Source organism: Elephantulus edwardii, unplaced genomic scaffold, assembly GCF_000299155.1.
Source record: "Elephantulus edwardii isolate Elephantulus edwardi_28Jun2011 unplaced genomic scaffold, EleEdw1.0 scaffold00367, whole genome shotgun sequence".
NCBI classification, from domain to species: Eukaryota; Metazoa; Chordata; class Mammalia; order Macroscelidea; family Macroscelididae; genus Elephantulus; species Elephantulus edwardii.
In genome coordinates this window covers 1178720-1195213 of record NW_006400117.1, presented here as the reverse complement: position 1 = coordinate 1195213, position 16494 = coordinate 1178720, and the positions used below count along the sequence as shown (strand labels likewise).

Genomic DNA, 16494 nt, shown 5'->3' with positions numbered 1-16494 from the left:
GACGGGGTGGGGTAGGGGGAGGCTTAATCATAGGTTCGCATAATTTGATGGCTGGACAGAGGTGTGGATATAGGAAGGGGGAAAGATCTGGTGTGAAAAACAATGTAGACAAATTCAGTAAGTAAACCAGTATAAAATTAAAAACAAAACAAAACAAAAGGCTCACCTCTTCCCATCAGTCGGCCAGAGATTGACTCAACCTTCTTATCTGCTCATTGGGAATGTTAAAGATGTCTCACTAGAAAAATCAACAAGGGTGATGTGCACGATGACGGCTCCATGCTGGTTCTGAGGTCTCTGGGGAAAGGGCTGGGACCCTCACCCCGGGGGGCCCGGGCAGCTGCAGGGCTCGCGCACCACGCCGCCCACGAGGGGGCGCGCGCGGCTCTCCCAGGCCTGCGGTCGGCGGGAACCCCTGGGTGGAGGGGGCCCAGTGGCCTGCCCGCCCCTGTCCGTCCCCAGCACCCAGGGCGCACGGCCCAACAGGACCTTCCATCCCCTCTGCCCACCCTCTCCCTTCCCGGCCGCTGGCAGACGTTCAGAGGGCCGAGGAGGAGGCCCGGCTGCCAGGAAGGGTGGGGTTGCCAGGCATGGCCCAGCCGCAGGGTGACCCGGCCAGTCCCGGAAACCCTCCAAACCTGGGGCCTCCGTCGCACATCCGGCGCCACGGCGGGGTGGCGGCGGGCTGTCAGGGGGACTGAGGGCGTGTGGGATGACTCTGAGGTCAGGCCGCTGGAGACTTCCAAGAGGAGGAAGGAAGAGCCTGTTTAATCCTACCCAGGGGTCAGAGAGCTTCGTGATCCGCCCAAGGAGTTAGCCAACATAGCACAGCAGCCTTCAGAGAAAATGCTATTCTATCCCTGGATGCTGCCATCAAGCCATGCATCTACCCTGGATTTATTAACTTAAAGATGATAACTTTAAGGGGGGGAAAAGGAAGAAACAAGATTAGCATGGCCCTCCCAAACCTGAAGCCAAAGCAAAAGTATTCAAGGTCAAGAAGGTGTTGAAAGAGATCCGCAGGGAACATACACACGAAAAGAAAATCCACAGCCATCCACTTTACAGCTGTCCAAGACAATGGACCTCCAGAGACAGCCCAAATAATGCCAGAGGAGGACTTCCAGGAGAAATAAGTTTGATCACTGTGTCATCAAAAAAATTCCTCTTGACCACTGAGTCAGTCATGAAGATCAAAGAACAACAGATTTGTGTTCAATGTGGATGTCAAAACCCATGCTTAGCACCTGGCCGACACCCTGTGAAGGCATACAAACGGGGCCTGCTAGATTTTTTTTGGGGTGTCATTCTCATTGATTGGTGAATGAGAAGGCATAGAATATGTGAAGGGACTTAATTCTGAGCAGATTGTTGTTGTTATGTGTTGTTATGTGCCACTTGTGACTCATAGCGACCTTATGTACAACAGCTCTGAACCCTGCTCCATCCTGTGCCAACCTTATTGTCTCTGACACATCTAACCTCATTACCTCAATCACTGAGTCAATCCATCTCATCCAGGGTACTCTTCTCCTGTGCTGTCGCTCCCCCCTCCCAAGCATGATGTCTCTCTCCAAGGAACAATCCCTCCTTGCAACATGTCCAAAGTATGTCAGATGAAGCTTCAGAATCCTTGCCTCCAAGGAGCAGCCTGGCTTCACCCTCTCCAGGTCGAACTTGTTTGTTCTCCTAGCAGTCCATGGTATATTCAATACTCTTCTCCAGCAAAACAGTTCAAAGGCATCAATTCTCCTTCTATCGTCCCTAGTCATTGTCCAGCTCTTAGATGTATAGCAAGTAATTGTGAAGACTATGACCTGGGTCAGGGCACCTTAGTCTAAAGACTGATATAGTTGCTCTTCAGAACTCTGGAGAGGTCCCTGACAGCAGACTTTCCCAATGCAATTAATCTTTTAATTTTCTGGCTGCTGGTACCAAGAGTCTTGATTGTGGAGTCAAGCAAACTAAAGCTGTTAACAATCTCCATTTCTTCACCATCTATCCTGATGCCGCCAATCGGCCCAGTGGTGAGAATCTTTGTTTTCTTAATATTGAGCTTCAATCCATATCGAAGCCTTGACCTTCTGTAGCCAGCGCCTCAAGTCTCTTCAGTTTCAGCAAGCAGTGTTGTATCATCTACATAATGCAGATTGTTGATGAGTCTTCCTCCAATCCTGATGCCACATTCATAGTAGGTGCATAATCAATTTGAGTCTGAGGCCTCGTTTCCTACTTTTGACCTGATGTATCTGTGCTCCTGAACATGGTCTTTCCTCAGCTCCCCTCAGGCCAGGCTGCTGAGACCCCTGAGCCTGGAGGGGAGAGAAGTGCTGATTCTCTGAGTGTCTTCTCCTGTTCTGGTTGCCCTGGGAGACACCTGCTTTCCTTGGGGAAGTTGCTGAAGAGCCCTCTGCTCCTGCTCTGATGGAGCCAACAGGACCTTGAAGCATGGATAGGGTTGGGTCACATTGCTCATAGATGTGCGATATACTGACTGTGTCATACCATTGGAACAAGCCACAGTTGGAAGGGTCTTATACTAGACAGCAGGGGCTTTAGGGGGTTAAGCCCATTCCCCCTGACTCTCTTGGTGACCATTATTCCACAGGGCTGCCTCTTCATTTAAAGACAGTCGAGGGCCTGGCCCTTTTCTGAGTCATCTGACCTGTGTGCTGCGTAAACTCTTTCTCCCACTGGTCAGGTCAGGACTGTCCCCTACTTTCATCATTTTAGTCCCCTCAGAGGTGAAGCCCCAGAAAAGGGGAAAGGATGAGGAAGGATCCTGGCTCTCACCAAACTCACATTGGTGTAGAGGGAAACAGTCCATTCCAGAAACGTCAACAGTTACAAAGTTGTGGGTAGATGTGAAAAGGCTAATAAGGGGTGGGAAGTGGACAGCATCCACCATGGGAAACTGAATGATGTGGAGTTTCCAGAGTCCAGGGTGACAGGGTCTCTCGCAGGAGATGAGATCATGGAAGTGATGCCTCCAGTAAAAAAAGGAAGGGGAGAAGTGGGACTCTGCTTTTTACTCTCCTGCCACCCAGAGGGCTTGGGAGCTAAGGAGATGTAGCCTTCAGGGATCCTGTGAGTGAGATGCGGCAGGGAACTGAAGGGAAACCAGCAAACAGCCTCCTTAATATTTAAACAGTCAAACCCTTGGAAAAGACTGTTGTTGTTGTTATGTGCCATCAAGCTACCTGCAACTCATAGCAACCCTATGTACAACAGCCCTAAACCCTGCTCTGTCCTGTGTCAATCTCACTGTCGCTGACACACCTACCCCCATTAGCCCAGTCACTGAATCAATCCACCTCATCGAGGGTCTTCCTCTCCTGCGCTGTCCCTCCACCCTCCCAAGCATGACGTCCATCTCCAAGGACTGGTCACTCCTTGCACCATGTGCAAAGTATGTCAGACAAAGCTTCAGAATCCTTGACTCCAGGAAGCAGCTGGATCTCACCTTCTCTAGGACGAACCTGTTTGTTCTCTTAGCAGTCCATGGTATAGTCAATATTCTCCAGCACCACAGCTCAAAGGCATCAATTCTCCTTCTCTCATCCCTAGTCATTGTCCAGCTCTCTGAACACATAGCAAATAATTGCAAAGACTAAGGCCTGGATCAGACTCACCTTGGTCTCCAGAGTGACATCATTGCTGGAAAAACTTTACTAATAATCCCAGATCTTCTCTCTGTTACTGCTCTTGTAGTCATTGCCGTCATATCAGAACTCACTCACAGCTGACCCTCCAGTGGGTGTTGAAGGCTGTAAACCACAAGGGAGGAAACTTTCCATCTTCCTTCCATGGAGCAGCTGGTGGATTTCAATTGTTAGAGAGAAGGGACCTGCAGGTCAGCAGTGCAACTCCTTATAGTTCACTCCACCAGAGTGCTGATGTTCCTAACAAGCTACTAACACCCCCTGCACAAGGTAGAATGAAACTTTGTCCAGTTTAGACATCCCCATGGTGCTTTGGTTGCTTAATGGCAAAGAATTGCGCTATCAGTGCAAAGGCGTATGGTTCGAATCCATCAGATGCTCTGCAGGAGAAAGATGGGCAGTCTTCTCATGTGGGATTTATTTTCTCTGAAAACCTGCTGGAAGGTCAGCTAAAGGTCAGTTCCAACTTGATGGTACACAACAGTAACAACATGATGGGCTTGGGATGGGACCAGTAATGATCAATAGGATTTTCAGAAGTGGATAGCCAGGCCTTTTCTCCTACTCATTCATTCTCCCTTCTGGGAGCGAAACAAGGAGAAAAGACGAATGCTGTGGATGAAGATCTGTTTTTGTGCATTCTTTTCCCCCAGAGGATTTGGGAACCTCCTGTGCTTAGCGAAGTCTTGATTTTGACCACACTATCAAGCTGCATGGACCTCAAGTGCTGTGGCTGGCAGTCAGACAGACCGAGGCCCCCAGGAGAAAGGGGCCCTGGACTCAGAGTCTGGAGCCCAGAGGGTGAGTCTCAGACAAGTCACTTCCCTTCCTTTAAATACAGACTACTTGCATTTTCTAGGACTTCATGGATGTGAGGGGTAGTGCAAGGGCGATTAGTAGACAACACTGTGTTCAGCTGTGACGGGCTGCACCTGCAGTCACATACCATCCTGGGAGAGCCTTTTGGCTTTGTTTTGTAGTCATTATCACATCAACGTCCCCTCAGAGTGGGTAACTGTAATCAGTGCCTTACAAGCAGAGAATGAGAGACAATTGGATTCAGATGTCAGCTTGTTCAAACTCTCCTCGAAAGGAAGGTTCTGTTCCCCAAAGCACGCAAGGGCCGTTTCCCCTTTCTCCCTGCTTCTCCTCTTTCTTCCACAAATATTCCCAAACACTCACGCTTTGCCAGGCACTCTGCTGGTTGCTGGGCCTACAGCAGTGGTGGGATTTGTCCTGCAGAGTTTACAGTCTTTGCAGACACTCTTGAATATCTCTAGTAACAAGGTACCCTCTACCTCCTGGGATAGCCTGTTCTGTGTGGCCATTCTTGCTGGCTGATACAGAATTTCACCTGCTATAATGCTCAGCCTGACACCTGAGGCTGTGTAGGGCAAGTCTGTCCCATTTCACACTAGATCCCCCTGTCCAGGCTCCCTCTCCAGTCTGTACTGTGGAAGAGAAGCCGATCCTCTGGGATGTTAAATTTCTCAAGGTCATGAGGTCAGAACCAAGGTGGCCTGTACTTTGGATACTTGGGCTCTGTCCTCGTTCTGCCTGGGTCAGAGGGAGGCCGTGTGGTAGACACTCATGAAGAAACATAGGGTGAAGGTTTGCAGGTGGCGAGGGAGGTGTGCTGTGAGGAGAGGGGGATCCATCAGCCTGAAGTGTGTGGGGTGTGAGGCATGGTCTGGCCATCTGCCCGGGACAAGCTTGTGCTCAGGGTTTCTGGTCTGATTCACAGCTTCCTCTCTCCCCTAAGGAATCCTCTTTATAGCTCTTGCAGCCTGACCCCAGTGTCCCTGTGAATGTCGACTGACAGCTGCACTGAGCGCAGCGGCGGCTCCTCAGTTGGTGCCAGCTGGACGTGCTTGGCGGCCGGGGCCCTGGGAGCCACCTCCCGGGATGTCAGAGGAGAGCTGCCGGCCGCCCTTCCGTCAGCAGGAAGCCGAGCCACAAACACTTGGACAGGAAGCCGGAGCGCTGGCCAGCTGAGCGAGCTCTGGTTTCTCTTGCGTCTGGAGGGTTTGGCCCAGGGTGGAGGAAGGCGAGCCAGGTGCGGTGGGCCGGACTGACAGCCTGGGCTCCCCCTCAGTCCTGGGATGTGAGTTCAAGGGCGGAAAAGCATCATGGAGGCTGGGGCACAAGGAGGTGCTTCCTGGAGGAAGGGTGAGGGTGCTGGGAACACGGCTTTGACCCAGGCCGGGCCAGCTGGCTGAAGAGATGCCAAGACCTCTTTGTGAGGCTTCCAGACAAAATGTGTTCCCTTGGGGCCAGTCCTGTGGTGCAAACCCAGGCCAGCTTCAACCTCCAGCCGGCCTCCACCTCCAGGAAAACATCTTGTGGGGTGGGATGTCCACACGTTCCCAGCTGGAAGAGTGACTCCTCTCCAGGGAGGCCTCTTTCATAACCTGCAGGCTGTATCATGAGCGAATTAATAAAAAATAGTTTGCTCAGCCAAGAACAAAAAAGGGGCTTTGCATCCAGGGCTGATAGTTTTGCTCCTAAGTTCTGCATGTGTCTGTCTTCACGGCCGTTCCTGCCATGTGTACCCTGCTGTGACTTCTGGGGCACTCACACTTTCCACAAGCCACACACAGCGTTGTCCCCCTCCACTCAGGTACCTGTCTTTCACATATGCTTCTTATAACCTGATAGACAGCAAGACTGATGGTTTGTGTCTGGGGACCAGGAGGGAATGGATTTGCTCAAGGTCACAGAGCTCAGCAGTGACCTGGCACTGGCTTCTGCTTCTCTGGAGGGATAGCTCTGATGTTACACTTTGCAGGGGCCTGATTGTCCCCCACCCTTGATGTAGTCCATGCACTCAGACCAGGCACACAGGGCTGGAGCGAACTGCGCATGTCCCACGTGTCAAAGCCAAGTTCAAGCACTCCTCCTAGGTGAGTCCTGCCTTTATTTGTGCCTTTTTAATAATCCAGATTTTAGTGCAGTGGGATTTACAACCTCGTCTTTGGGCATGTTGTAAGGAGAGGTTGGTCCTTGGAAAAAAAGACATCATGCTTTGTAAGGTGGAAGTCATCGAAAGAGAGGAAGACCCTCAACAAGATGGATTGGCACAGCCACTTGTTAAATGGGCTTGCGTGTATTGGAGATGATGAGGATGGCACGGGACAGGGCAGGGTACAGATCTACTGTTCATACTGTCCCATGGGTTGTGGTCAACTTGATGGTACCCAGCAACAAACCCTGCTGGAGGATCAGCTAGGAGTCAGTTCTGACTCAACAGCAGTGAGTCGAATTGAGTGGACAGTTTCTGTGGAAGAAGGTGCACCAGTGGTGCCGTGACCAAGGCATTGGGCTGCTGATAGAAACATCTGCTTCACTGAATACTTAGAGCCTTGGAAAGCCTCAGGGCAATTCTACAGGCTCACTATGAGTTGGGAGGACGCGATGGCAGTTGGCTAGTCTTGGGAGAGCCCCTGAGTGGTACAGAGGGTTAATGTGCTTAGCTGTTTACCTGAGATGGTGGAGATTTGAGTCGGTGCTAAAGAACCTCAGAAAGGCCTGGTGATCCACTTTATTATTATTTTTTTAAATCAACCACTGAGGATGTTGGGGAATCACAGTTCTGTTCTGATATGCACGGGGCCACAGTGAGTCTGAGTTGACTCAGCAGCTGCTGTGGTTCAAACGCCAAACCAGGGCTGCCATTTTCACAATTGCTGCTTTTGGGTCAAGTCATCTTGCCCTTGCTGGTCCTCTCCTTTACCAAGCAGACTGTTCCACTGTAGAGCCTGATCCCTCCAAATGACAAGCCCAAAGCAAGCTGGTTTGTCTTTAGGTTTGAGGAGCCACAAAGTTTTCATTGTCCAGTTTTCAGAGAGAGATCTTAAAATCTTTCTTCCTAGTCTGTAAACTCTGCTGAAACCTGTCCACCAAGGGTTACCCTACTGGTATGTGAAATACCAGTGACATAGCAACAACTGAGCCACCACAAGGTGACAAACTGACAAACGAGTGCTGGCTTGAAAATGCACTATCATGTGAATCTCGGCGGTCTTGCAGAAATGTCCGCAGGTGGTTCTCCTGTCAGTGTCACCCCACCGACTGTGTTCAGAACAGGTCCCTTCATCTCAACCCACCACTGCTCAAGAAAGAGTGCCATCATTCTAGATGCCAGGCCAGAAACCCCAAAGCCATCTCTAACAGACCTGCTAACCTCTACCCCGGAACTGCTGGTATTAGGGGCTGCCAAGTCGACTCACAGTGACCCTGTGACCAGCAGATCTGAACAGAACATTACACTCTCCTGCACCATCTTCCTCATCTCTGTTGCCCTCAATCCCACTGAGATAGTTACCACACCAATTCATCTCATTGGGGTCTTCCTCTCTTTTGCCAATGCTCTATTCTTCCCAGCATGATCTCTCTCTAAGGGCTAGACTCTCCTGAAAATATACCTACTGTAACTGAGAAGAAGTTTCACCACCTTTGCCTCTGAGGACCACATAGGTTTCACTTCCTTCAAGACAGACTTGTTTGTTCTTTTGGCAATCTGTGGGATAGTCAATACTCTTCTCCAGTACCACAGTTCAAAGGCATTGATTTTCCTTTGTTGTTAAGTGCTGTTGAGTTGTAGATGACTCATAGCGACCCTATGAACAAAAGGCCTGGACACTTGTATAACTTTCTTCTTTTCTCCAGGTTCATAGGGTTTCTGGAGGCAAGCTATTTCAGAATTGGATGCCATTCCTGCTTCCAAGCTTGTTTTAATCAGGGAATTCCACCAAACACTGTCCACCATGGGTAACCATTATTGAATCTGACATATCAGTGTCACAATGTTCAGCTTCACAGCCACCATGAGTTACCTGTGTACGACAAGTGGACAGACCAGGGCTATATGACCTAGAAGAATGTTTGACCAAAACCAATTAAAAATAGGCCCTTGGGCCCTACAGGATTTTAAAGTCACACCCTTGAGCAGGCCTCTGCCTCTGCCCCCAGTCAGAACAGTAACACACAACAAATGGACCACAGATACTTCTCTTGCCTGACTGCCACCAAGGTGAGACCACCACCATGATGTCAGCCAGCCCGCCAACTTTCAGAGTGGAGGGAGACTCCACATCCTTATTCGTTGTTTAACTTTCAGATGCACAGGACACAATTGAAAATAATACAGCTTGGATCAGGCACCCCTTAACTTTTGATCTGACATCCTTGCTAGTCTTTCACGTTGCTGTACTGTGGCAGTTTGCGTGTTACTGTGATGCTGGAAGTGGTGCACCAATATTTTCAAATACCAGCAGGGGCAGCCATGGGGGTCAGCTTTCAGTGGAGCTTCCAGACTAAGACAGACTAAGAAGCAGGATTGGTCACCCATTTCTGAAGTCCTATGTCTTTGAAAACTCTATGGACGATGATGGAACTCCAGAAGTAGCAGTCATCAAAGCAGCCCCCACCTCCTGTACTCTGCCACCTGGTCACAGTACTCTGGCTGTGCTGTTGTAATACCTGCTTCCCGTGGCTCTCAGTACTACCTGTGTACCCTCTCTGCTAGTAGATTTATGCTTCAAAATACAAACCTGGTCTTACTCTGCTTTGCTTCTAACATCTTGAATGACTTCTCTTTCTCAATATACTAATTTCTTCTGTGTTGTCTCCAACAACTAGGAGAAGCAGCACTGATTATCTTGTATCACAGATAGATTACATTGATCACAACTTCATTAAAAAAAAAATATACTAATTTCTCAGGCCAGAACTGGTCTCCATTCGTTCCAACACTGGTCTTAACTGGTCTTTGCAGCCTCATCCCTTTGAGTTGTTTGCTTGTGACACGTTACAGTTTTTCCACACCATCCGTACTCTATACATTTCCATCTCTGTACACTTTTTTTATACTGTTATCTGCCTTTGCCCTGATCCTCAGAATTCCCATCTCCCTCAAGATATCACGAAATAGTACCCTGTGGCCTTGGAGTTTTAAACATTCTTTTCAAAGGTTCCAGGTTATAACTTAGCTCTGAGAAAATATATATATTAATAGTAAAATATTTAAGTTGTCTTTTTTTTTTTACTTAGAGCAACATAACATATACTTTTATCCAAAGCCTCCTCTGATGTGTTAAAAATATCTAAGTGCTAAATTGGAGGTCAATAAACATAAGATCACCCTCCCAGAAGGGCAGCTGTCAAGAGAAGTAAAGATGCCTTTGACTAAGCAGCAACTCTAGCATCCCTCCCATGTCAAAGACAGGATGCCTTCTGGCAGGAGGAGACCCCAGGAGAACCTGTCATGATCTTGCAGGCCCCTATTGTGATCACTTATGAGCCCCACCTGAACAGAAGCTTATAGCTAGCCTCCTGCAACTTCAAAGACCTTAGAGCTGAGAATTTGGAACGAAGAACAAGGCCCTCCGGTTACAGGAAGGCCCGGAAGGGTGGAAAGTCACGTTGGTGTTCTCATTGGTAAGTCTCCTTGTCCTTGGCCATGTCTCAAATGCAAACATCCATGGCTGGTCTACCTGAGTCCTCTGCTGGCTTCTCCCCACATGCCCCTTCTCCAGGCCCTCATATCACTCCTCCACAAATAGGGGTTCATAAAATCCCGTCTGCTCTTTATGCTCCCCTGGGAATGGCGAACCAGGAGCCCTGTTTCATGCAGGCTGATTGAACTCTTACACCCACCAGTTTGCATACCAGAGTTAATTAGTTGGGTTTCCTTTCTGCTTGCCGACTGAAACTACAAAGATTTTTTTTCCCATGGAACAATGTATAACGTTGCAATTCTCAACATCAACAAATCTGAAACCTTGAGCAAAAGCAATAAATGCTTTTTAAAAAATGAAGGAAAAGGTATTTGATTTTGCTTAAAATCTGTCATAACTAACCTTTCCAGTATAAATGTCCTGTTCTGTTTTGAAGCAAACTCAAAACTCAAATGTACAGCTTTTGAGGCAGAACCAACTCATAGCTGACTCTTTGGTGGGTTTCCAAGGCTGTAAATCACAATGGAGTAAATTGCCCATCTTTCTTCCATGGAGCCGCCAGTGGCTTCAAACTGCCAGAGATATACGTACCACCTTTGGGTGAGCAACACAATTTCCTGTGGACTAGGCCACCAGAGCTCCCTTGCTTAGAAGCAATGAAGTATAATCGATAGAAAAGGAAATAGAAGACTTCTGCCTTAAGTGAGAAATGGGAGGAGATCAACTCCTCTCTCTTTTAAAAAATACTTCTTCTAACCCACCTAAAACTCTGGGATCATTAGAAAAAATACTGCTATGTTAAATTTCTATGTTGTTGTTGTTGTTATATACCATCGAGTCGCTTGTAACTCATAGTTACGCTATGTACAAGAGTCCTAAACACTGTTCTATCCTGTGCCAACCTCGCCGTCTCAAATGCACTCCTTCCCACCACACCACTCACAGAATCGATCCATCTCATTGAAGGTCTTCCTCTCCTGCACCGTGCCACCACTCTGCCGAACATGATGTCCCTCTCCAAGGACCAGTCTCTCCTTGCAACATGCCCAAATTATGTCAGACGAAGCTTCATAATCCTTGACTCCAAGGAGCATTTCGGCTTCACCTTCTCCAGGGCAAACCTGTTTGTTCTCCTAGCAGTCCATGGTATATTCAACACTCTTCTCCAGCCCCACAGCTCAAAGGCATCAATTTTCTTTCTATCATCCCTATTCACTGTTCAACTCTCTGATGCATAGCACGTAATTGCGAAGACAGTAGCCCGGATCAGGTGCACCTTAGTCTCCATTCTAATGTCGTTGCTCTTCAGTACTCTTGAGAGGTCCCTCACAGCTGACTTTCCCAATGCAATTTGTCTCCTGATTTCCTGGCTGCTGTTACCAAGAGTGTTGACTGTGGAACCAAGTAAACTAAAACTGTTAACTATCTTAATCTCTTCACCATCCATACTGATGCTGCCACCTGGCCCAGTGGTGAGAATCTTTGTTTTCTTGATATTGAGCTTCAATCCATATTGAAGACTGCAGTCCTTGACCTTCTGCAGCAAGCACTTCAGGTCCTCCTCAGTTTCAGCGAGCAGGGTTGTGTCATCTGCATAATGCAGGTTGTTGATGATTCTTCCACCAATCCTGGTACCACATTCCTCCTTGTACAGCCCAGCATCTCAGATGATTTGTTCTGCATTCAGACTGAAAAGGTATAGAGACAGAATACATCCCTGATGGACCCCCTTCTTGATTTTGAACGATGTAGTGTCTCCTTGCTCTGTTCTGACTACTGCCTCTTGGTCCAAGTATAGGTTTCACATTAGCACAATCAGAGTAAGACAGAAGAAGAATAGATGTTTTCGAGTTGTGGTGCTGGAGAAGAGTCTTGAACATACCATGGACTGCCAAGAAACAAATCTGTCTGTCTTGGAGAGGGTGAAGCCAAGTCTCTCCTTGGAGGCTAGGATTTTGAAGCTCTGCCTCACTTACTTTGGGCACATGGCCAGGAGAGATCAGCCCTTGGAGAAGGACATCATATTCGGAAGGATGGATGGACAGAGCAGGAGAGGGAGACCCCAGATGAGATGGATTGATACAGTAACTGGGACAATGCGGGTTGGTGTTTTGGAATTAGTGAGACTGGCTCAGGACAGGGAAGGTTTCAGAGCTGCTGTACATAGGGTTACTATGGGTCACAGGTGAATCAATGGCACATAACAACAACAACAAACTTGTAAAGTTTTCATAACAAAAGAAGCCAAAAAAGAGAGCAAAAATAAGTAAGGAAAATCTCAAGGAAACAAATAGCTACTACAAGATTTACTTTTAGAGAATCAGAACTTGTTAGTTAAATTTGTGTCTTCTAGGCTGCAATAGTTCCATGTTACATTTTCAAGGATATGAACATGTACGGCTAAGCACAATTGATAACAGTGCATCTAAATTCCAAAATCAATCTCCATAATAGTCTATGTGTTTCCTATTGCCAAAGGGGCCCTTTAGAGTAGTGAGAGAAGATCTTCACCCTGAAACCCACAGCGTCCCTTTTCAGCAGGAAGTAGCTAAGAGAATACGCCATCCCCTTTTTCTTATGAATCAGGGTGAAGTCTCTCTCAGGGAGGAGTGATAGGGAATGGCAAAGGACACACTGACTGACAAAGGAGATTAATCAGAACTGGCTTTGACAAGTACTGTGGCAATGGGACAATTAAAACAGACTTTCAAGGGGGGGGGGAAGAGGAACGAACTGGGGGGGGAGGGTAGAGAAAATAGTGCAACAATGAATGAAAGGAAACCCAAAATCTCTGTAAATGCTCCTTAAAATTAATAAAATTTAATAAAAAAATTCCATGTTAAAAAAACCCAAACAAACCTAAAACCCAAACAACTGTGGTAGAACAAAAATATATTTTTCTCTCTCATTTAACATCAGGATAGCATTGCTGATATCAGACGGATCCTGAATGAAAGTCAGGAATACCTGAAGAATAGCTATTTTTGCTTTGTTGACTGTGCTAAGGCATTTGACTGTGGCTGACATTGAGAAGAATGGGAATCCCAGAGCACTTGATTGTGCTCATGCGGAAGTAGGAAAGCACAACATGGTTTAAAATAGGGAAGGGAGTGTGCCAGGGTTGTATTCTCTCTCCGTACCTGTTCAATCTATATACTGAGCACATTATCAGAGAAGCTGGACCCTATGAGGAGTGTGGCATCAGTATTGGAGGGAGACTCATTAATAACCTGCGTTATGCAGATGACACAGCCTTGCTTGTTTGAGAGTGAGGAGGACTTGAAGCACCTATTGCAGAAGATCATGGAATGCAGCCTTCAGTATGGATTGCATCTCAATTTCAAGAAAACAAAGATTTTTACCACTGGACCAGCAGGCAGCATCATGATGGGTAGAAAAGAGAAACTGTCAACAGCTTCATCTTGCTTGGATCCATGATTAACATCCTTGGTACCAGCAATCAGAAAATAAAGAGACACATTGCACTGGGGAAATCTGCAGTTAGGGACCTATCCAAATTATTGAGGAGTAATGGTGTCAGTTTGAGGACTAAGGTGCATCTGATCCAGGCTGTGGTCTTTCTGATTACTTATTATGCAGCTGAGAGCTGGACAATGAATAAGGATGGCAGAAAAAGAATTGATGCCTTTGAGTTGTGATGTTGGAGAAGAGCACCGAACATCCCATGGATGGCCAAGAGAACAGAAATGTCTTGGAGAGGGTGCAACCGGATTGCTCTTTGAAGGCAAATATAATGAGGTTTCACCTCACATGCTTTGATCATGTTGGTAGAAGAGGCTATCCTTTGGAGATGGAAATGATGGTGGGAATGGTAGACAGTAGGCAAAGGAGAGGAAGACCCTCAACTAGGTGGATTGACATGGTGACTGCTACAATAGGCTCTTATGTGTAAGGAAGTGTGAGCATGGTATAGGATAGAACAGGGTTAAGATTTTTTGTTCATATAGTTGCTGTGAGTCACACTTAACTCGGATGAACATGACAACAAAAACAATAACAACATCAGAATGCTGAATTGGGGTGAAGACTCGCGTTGTCCTGACTCCAAACCTTGTGCTTCTCTCTGCCACCACATCCAGGGCCTCAAGGCTGTTCTTCAAAGTATACATCAGTCCCTGATGACACTGGGGAGAAGCGATCATCTTATTTTCAGTCTTTCTCTCAATTTTAGAAAACAATACAGAATTCATCTACTTAAAATGGACTTGAAGTTCCTTGCCTGGTGCTGGCTTCACCACACATATACTAAAATGGGAGCGATACAGAGAAGATTAGCATGGCCTCTGCACGAGAATGAAGTTACTTGTTTGGAGAACTATTTAAAGTGCCCCTGTAGTGAAATGTTTGACATTCAGGAACTTTCTCCATTTTATTTTAGTTACATGTATTAATCATCAGGAAGGCTATATTATAAACTCTTAGACATCTAGTGCATTTGAGCTGAAATAGACATGACACCGTCTATTCAAATAGAGTCAGAAGGAAGACCAGTGTTTATAGAATGTCTTCTCTTGGTTCCCTAACCAGTTAAAGCCTTGGTTGCCAGCTGGTTCTCCCTCACGCTGTTGCCCCCTACCCCCACGACACTTCTGCCTCTCCACTAGACTCCTGACTTTGCTGCTTCCATCTCTCTGTTGCTTGGAAAGGTGAAGGGTCAGACAAGGAGAAGACCCCCAACAAGACACATTGACACAGTCACAGCAACAAGGAGTTTAAGCACAGCAGAGCTCTGAGGATAGCACACACTGGCAGGATTTCAATCTGTTGTGCACATGGTTGCTATGAGCTGCAATTAACTAGAGAGCACCTAACAGCAATCCCTCTGTGCTTCCTTTCAGATTCAATGCCATCTCAGTGATACACATCCTGAGGTGTGTGGAGGCAGCGTCTGTTTGCCATTTGGCTCTGCGAAGGGATGCAGGGCCCCTCGTTCCCACCAATATTATGTTTCTTCTACAGTAGGAAGACTGGATACTGCAGAGTCCAAAACAACAGGTGCCCAAGACAATTATAAATATCGTGTTCTTAAGAGAGAAAATATTCAGAGCTCTCTCCTGCCAAACAATATCCATTTGAGGCAGTCAATTTAGGGAGGTATAATAGAGAGTCATAATAGACAGGAGGGAACCTAACAACACAGCAGCAAGGAGTGACAAAGAGACAGGTTGACATTTTAAAAACAACTGAGATGACCCACGTGTCTATGCAAACCCTTTGAGAGAGACTGGTGAATAGTCTCAACTGTTTTTTCAATACTCACCCAGAAGATGCAATGTTTTGATGCATGCCACAATATGGATGGAGCTTGAAGACATTAGGCTGAGTGAAAGAAATTGGTCACAAAAGGACAAATACTGTTTGATCTCACTTATCTAAAAAGTCAACGAGTGGTGAGTAAGCTCAAATCAAAGTTTATGAGTGATTACGGGGGAGCTCTGGTGGCCTAGTGGTAAGAAGCTATGCTGCAATCTCAAAGGTACCCAGTTCAAACCCACCACCTGTCAGCTACTCTGCAGGAGAAGGGTGGGCAATCTTCTTCCATGCAATTAACTGCTTCTGAAAACCTGCTGGAAGGTCAGCTGGGAGTTGAATCTGACTCGATGGCAAACAACAACAACAAAAACAACATAGGAGCGGGGGGGGGTGCAGGGAGTGGTACTAGTATTTTAGTACCATTGCTGACTTATAGCTGAGTCTCCAGCAAGTTTTCCAAGGCTATAAACAGGAGGAGATTAGTCTTTGAATCAAAGAAGCATCACTCCCTTTGGGTTAACAGGACAACTCCTTATGGACTAGTTAGCAGAGGCATGATGGTGAAGGCAAAAGTAGTGATGTCATTTTGAGGACTAAGGTGTGTCTGATTCAGGCCACATTGCCTTTCTGATTACTAGCTATGCATCCGAGACCTGGACAATGAATAAGGATGACAGAAAAAGAATTGATGCCTTTGAGCTGTGGTGTTGGAGAAGAGCACTGAATACCCCACAGATGGCCAAGAAAACAAATAGAAATGTCTTGGAGATGGTGCAGCCAGAATGCTCTTTGGAAGCAAGAATGATGAGGATTTACCTCACATACTTTGGACATATTGCTCGAAGATGCTATTCCTTGGAGAAGGACAGGATGCTGGGAGGGATGGAAGTTTGGCAAAGGAGAGGAAGACCCTTAACTAGGTGGATTGAGATGGTGACTGCTGCAATAGGCTCTTGTGTGTCAGGAAGTGTGAAGATGGCCCAGGACAGAACAGGTTCAGATCTTTTGTTCATAGGGTCTCTATGAGTTGTACTTGACTCGATGGTACCTAACAACAACAGTGATAAAATTGCACAGCCAATTATTGTCATTGAGATCAT

At 46.9% G+C, this 16494-nt stretch overlaps 1 protein-coding gene across 1 annotated transcript; it reads right to left on the bottom strand.

Annotated features, from left to right (window-relative positions):
• Nucleotides 1–318: 318 nt before the first annotated feature.
• Nucleotides 319–6089, bottom strand: LOC102847856 (formin-like protein 5-like). Its single transcript, XM_006902092.1, has 3 exons — nt 6025–6089; nt 5483–5680; nt 319–697 (listed from the first exon to the last, which is right to left on the bottom strand). Exons 1-3 carry the CDS (start codon nt 6087–6089, stop codon nt 319–321), a joined length of 642 nt encoding a protein of 213 aa, XP_006902154.1.
• Between the last annotated feature and the right edge of the window lie 10405 nt (nt 6090–16494).